Consider the following 5,365-nt stretch of genomic DNA (forward strand, 5'->3'; position numbering starts at 1 on the left):
ATTGGCGGGGTTCCTTTCCGTTTGACTCGGAAGGGGAGACCCAAAAAGAGTACATACCAAAACAGAGGGTAATTCCAAGAGGCAGGACTTGTTTAGTCCCACCAAAATCTGTGGTGAATCATCTTCCAGTTCCTGCGGCAGCTACTGTAAGGTTAACGGCGTTGAGCGTAGCAGTGTCACCCCGTCAAAAGCATTAAAAAACGGAATATATGGGACAGTGGTGACATAATTGCAACAGCAAGACATCCCCTTCATTTACGATAACGGCATGCGCACAGTTGCTCAAATGACGCTCAACCAGCCGATTAAACTTTCCGTGGGATGCAGCTACGACAGTAACCCTGCGCATACCCTTCCTAACAAGCACCTGCTGGCGTAGAAGAGATGAAAAATCATAAGAGACAGCCCGTTACGAGATGTGAGCGCAGTGATCCAGCAAGCACATGGCTCTATGGTGGAGGTTTTGAATTCCGCAACAACAACAGCTAAAATCAGTAAATGATAGAGGGCGCTACACCGTATAGAGCGGTGGGAAGCATGCTCAAAACCAAACCCGAAAGAAAGAAAATGTGAACAAGGTTGTCGCGGTTCGTCATCAACTTCGGGAACGGAAGCGATTGAGGTTACAATGAGCCGAGTTTTTTTTTTTTAAATCGCCCCTTACCCTTCCCGATTCCTCCAACCCCCCCCTCCCCACACAAAGGAAAAGAAAAGAAAAAAAGTTACATCAAAACTGCTTCCCTCTATTCATCTTTATCTGCATCCGCCTGATGCTGTGGAAGAAGAGGGAATCAATAAGGCCAGTTACCGTGTAAACACCGCCGCCTACGGCGCACAGTTGCAACACCAGATGCACAATGGATGGATATGGGTGTGTACGCTTGACTGAGACGCGAATGGGAGAGAGATCGTATGATATGAACACTCCTGGTACCACAGATGGATCATGTTTGGCATTGTTGTTCTCTCCTCCCTTTGGAGTCTCCCAACTTGGGGTGAAGTGATGCGTCACAGAGTATTGGTTAGATTCTACCACGCGGCCGCCTCCAACTAATGACTCAATACGGTAAACTGTGGGCACCACCTTCACGAAATACGAGAACCGGCCAATTAGAGGCTCGGATGGATCCGTAGCGCCACGCACATTTGCCATCCCGTCCATAGGATTACTTTGTCCTGGAAACCGCTCACCAAACTCCAGGGAATGCACGATATGACTAAGATTCAACTTCTGTATAGTCTCCCCTTTAAAACTATGCAGGTGTTGACCAAAGAAATTAAACATACGACCCGGTATGAAATGAATGTTTCCCGTCACTCGCGGAACACTAAAGGAGGCGTGCAAGTTACACCCCTCTGTGGACGCACTTGCCGCCGCCATCTTAAGCCGCTCATGCACGCACTGCACAATACTGGCATCGTCTTCGTGGAACTCCCACTGGCGCTCCGCAAATGCGCGCCGCACATCATCACAAGTGTGACAACAGTCCCCTGGATTACTCTCGGCACCGTAGCAACTCGGGCACTTTCCATGCTCAGCTCCGTTCCCATCAGCTGGTTGCTTCTTCATATCCATGAATGGTCGTGCCTCACCGAGTGGAACCAATGTATCGGGATTCACACGAACCCTGGCAGTGTCTGTCAGAACATTTTCAACGTGCTCACCAAAGGCGTCAATGGCGTCCGCCGTCATGAGATCACATGGCACCCGTGGGAACGTGATGTTTACTTTCATGTGCATGATACCGCCGATATGCGGATCGACGTACATCTCATGTTGTTCCACGGAGGAAAAGAAGTAACGCACCTCACCCACGACGAGAAAAGTGATTATGAGAATGGACGCCATGGAGAGAACACCACCAAGCGCCGTACGCTGCCGAGCATCCCGCTCGAAACGCTCGTCAAACTTCGGGAAGACATCAAGGCGGCTGAGGCCTTTCATGGTACCCCACGACTAAAACAAACGGGCGTTACACCCAGCAAATTATATCGATTTCACTACAACAGAAAAAGAAAGTGGGGTGAAAATGCTAAAGGGTGCCCGCAGGAGGTGTGAGTGTAGTGGTATTAGTGCCGGTGGAAAAATGCAATATGCAGAGTCAGACAAGTTTTGTGCGAGACTCGGTGCTTATCGATACAAGTCATAAAGTACGTGAAACGGGTTAAAGCATACCTGTGGAAGGTTACTTAGCCAAAAAAAAAATGGAAAAAAGTGCTTGCCCTACGCGCATTCATATACACTATTTTTTCCGTTTCTATTGCTCCCATTTTCTCTTGTCTAAGTGTTTACGCAGTTGATTACCACATCAACGTTCATATATTTCTTTTGCGTCTTCTTTAATATATACGTGTGTGGTCTCGCGTTCAGGAGGACAGGGAAGCTGAGAGCACAAGCCCGCAATTACATAAAATGTCTACACAATGAACCACAGAAGTTTGTTCCTTCTGTGCGTGAGGAATAGTGAAAGGGGAGCTCACAGAATATCCCTACACACACATACATATGTATGTGCATATATTTCAGGGCGGCCTTTCCAGAAAAAAATATATATATCTAGTCTACGGTAACTCTAGTCACACGGCAGGCACCACTAGTTGCACACGCTTGGTGTCGTTTAAAGAATACCTCACGCTTTGCCCAGAAATCCCACATATGTCGTCGCGATCGCAATCCTGCTCACTTTCCTCGTCCTCAGCGCCTGCCGAGTTCCACGACCCTCGCTGTGTTAACCCTGATACCGTGTCACCAGTATGTCGGGTACTGCGGGCATAACCGTCATCGTCTCCATCGGAACCGGTGTCAAGAACAATACTCTTCTGCGCGAAGCTAACTCCACGAGACATGGAGCGCGAGGACCGCCGTGACCGTTTTATCCCCAAAAGCGGCTCGTTGTTTCGCATTTCCATTAATTGATTTTCCGTTTCCTCCGCTTGACTCGCAGCCTCCTCCCCGCGCCGTGACTCCACATCAAAAAGCGCTTCCGACTGAAGCATGCACAACCTTCGACGATTCTCCAAAGTGGTGAACCTCTCCCGCACGGCACATGTCTCCTTTTTCAGTCTCTCTTTTTCCTCCATAACTGCGTCGTAGCTTTGGTGCTGTCGCTGCAACTCCTCGAGGGAATGTTTAGCCTCTTCCACACGGCTGGCGAGATGAACGCACTGCACCTCCGCATTCTTAATCTGTGCCGTGTAGTCCACAATGGGTTCCACGTAATATTGTTGTTCTAGTACCACCATTTGCATAAGCTCCACAGCGACCTTTTGTGTTTGTTCTTCCAGTTGCTCTCTCATTCTCTCGAGCTCGATAATTTGGGGGCGAAGCTCCTCCTCCTCCCTCTTCAGCGACTTTTCTTCCTCTTCAAGTGCAGCTAGTTCGGTCATTGGGGGAGGTAACGTGTTTCTCATCAAGTTTGCGGCATACCGAAAGTAATCACTTGCCGAGGTTTCCGTTCCGGTCCCAGAGGTACGTGGGGAAGCGCTCACGTACCCATGCAGGTTTGGTGCCTGTGCTGCGGGGAATTGAGTAATGAAAGGTGCGGGATTCGTTGCGCGGGTGCTCGTTTCTAGAGAGCCAAGTCGAGGAGCAGTTGCAGCCATAACAAACTCTCCTTGTGCCGCAGCTGTTGGGGGCATTGCGTGGCTGGTTGCACTCAAGTGCTGAGGGATGCGTAATGTCGGCACATCGGGCATTGCAAGCGGCAGACCCGTGTGATACGAAGGAGCCAAACCCTCAGGCTGCCTCTGGTACAGCGGTGGCGTTGATGCGCGCATCAAACGAATTGCAGCACGGGGGAGCGAGAAAAAAAATCCGCGGAGGAAATACTGGAACAGTCCGTTAGGTGTATTAGGAATGAAACTGCTCTATTACTGTCCGTGTAAAGGCCTATCGCCCAACTCTAAATGTTTAGGGAGGAAGAAAGTGAAAAGGTAGAATAGTCGAGGTGCAAGAAAAAAAATAGAACGAAGAAATGTCGCTTTCGTGTGACAACATTGGCAGACGACTTTACCACTACTGCGACGCGACTAGGCTACAAACAAACGGTGCTGCAGCTCTTACGGGATTACCAAGCGGAAAATAGAAGCACGTACAAAAAATAAAGAATGGAGGCGCGTACCAATACGGGGTTTACTCTATGAAATATGGTAGTCTATGGGTAAAATTTATGGATGTAAGTGTATGATGCGTCGGCAACAACAACGGTAGTGCTCCACCCCAAGGACAAGCAAAAACAAGATACGAACGAAAGTCACCAAGAAAAGCGCACGCGTGCGGCAAAAAACAAAACGCGGCACTCGTTGCTTCGGAGCACAACCTGTGATTTCTTAACCACACAAGTACTTACTTGGTTCACAGTTATTTAATTCAAAAAATGTAGCGATAACGAAAGAAAAGATCTGAAGAAGATCAAACAAAAGAAATCCCGTCAACAATGACCGCCTCGATGAGGGGCCTCAAGAGGAGCAGAGGGCAGAACAGGAGAGTTCGCAAACAAGTGCCAAGATAATGTAAAGGTGATAAAGTTGGGGCGTCCACGCAGTCCCTCAGTACACTGTCATTTCCGGAACACGAACGTCGCCAGGAGACTTTTCTTGAGAACTTCCATTACCTCGCGAATGTTGTTGGCTTTTGTGCCGTTAACTTCCTCGAGGAACCACACGGGCTTTGACTGATACGTACGCATGAAGGGGTGCAAACGGCGTGGGTCTGAGAGCCTGTACATCGGTAAGGAACCGATGGCCAGCGTTTTAACTGTCCAGTCGAACCGCAGGCCAATATCCCACGGAACATCCAAGCTTTGCCGTCGCACTACCAGTCGGTTCTCGTCAAACTTTTCGATCGCAACACTGCCGTTTGGAAAGATGAGAGCATTGGCAACCAAAGTTGCCTCCGACGGAGAGGAAACGGGTGTGACCGTGGGCAAACCGCTAACTCTACTCGTGGAAATGAGCGGCACGTCACCAACAGCTTGCGTGACAGCAGCTGCAGTCACATCACCTACCTTACAGACTGGTCTCTGGTTGCGGGCCATCACCTGCTTTCTATATCTTTCTAACTTTTTCCTTGCTCTTTCATGTCGCTGCTGTTCAGATAAAGTGCATTCCTGGTTAGACGCAATCCGCGGAGGCCCGTCACTGGCACGATTTCCTCCCAACCCCTCCTCTTCCACAACACATCCTTCTTCGTCAGAATTCTTGCGCCCAGCCCCACCCTCAGCCTTCATGCGCTCAGCCTCTTCCTCAGCCTCCACGCGCTCAGCATCTTCCTCAGCCTCCACGCGCTCAGCATCTTCTTCAGCCTTCATGCGCTCAGCCTCTTCTTCAGCCTTCATGCGCTCAGCCTCTTCTTCAGCCTTCATGC

General features: G+C 49.6%; 3 protein-coding genes across 3 annotated transcripts; all 3 read right to left on the minus strand.

The window, feature by feature from the left end:
* Positions 1-727: 727 nt before the first annotated feature.
* Positions 728-1,945, minus strand: TEOVI_000366800 (Endoplasmic Reticulum-Golgi Intermediate Compartment (ERGIC)/Endoplasmic reticulum vesicle transporter, putative; the record flags this gene model as incomplete). The annotated part of the gene is made up of 1 exon (XM_067226544.1): positions 728-1,945. The coding sequence occupies one exon, from the start codon at positions 1,943-1,945 to the stop codon at positions 728-730; it is 1,218 nt and encodes a 405-aa protein (XP_067082645.1).
* A 632-nt stretch (positions 1,946-2,577) lies between these two features.
* On the minus strand, positions 2,578-3,777 carry TEOVI_000366900 (kinetoplastid kinetochore protein 8; the record flags this gene model as incomplete). The annotated part of the gene is made up of 1 exon (XM_067226545.1): positions 2,578-3,777. One exon carries the CDS (start codon positions 3,775-3,777, stop codon positions 2,578-2,580), a length of 1,200 nt encoding a protein of 399 aa, XP_067082646.1.
* A 782-nt stretch (positions 3,778-4,559) lies between these two features.
* TEOVI_000367000 (uncharacterized protein) lies at positions 4,560-5,336 on the minus strand (the record flags this gene model as incomplete). The annotated part of the gene is made up of 1 exon (XM_067226546.1): positions 4,560-5,336. The coding sequence occupies one exon, from the start codon at positions 5,334-5,336 to the stop codon at positions 4,560-4,562; it is 777 nt and encodes a 258-aa protein (XP_067082647.1).
* Positions 5,337-5,365: the final 29 nt, after the last annotated feature.

This window comes from Trypanosoma equiperdum (genome assembly GCF_001457755.1).
Source record: "Trypanosoma equiperdum strain OVI genome assembly, contig: ctg_781, whole genome shotgun sequence".
Taxonomy (NCBI): Eukaryota; Euglenozoa; class Kinetoplastea; order Trypanosomatida; family Trypanosomatidae; genus Trypanosoma; species Trypanosoma equiperdum.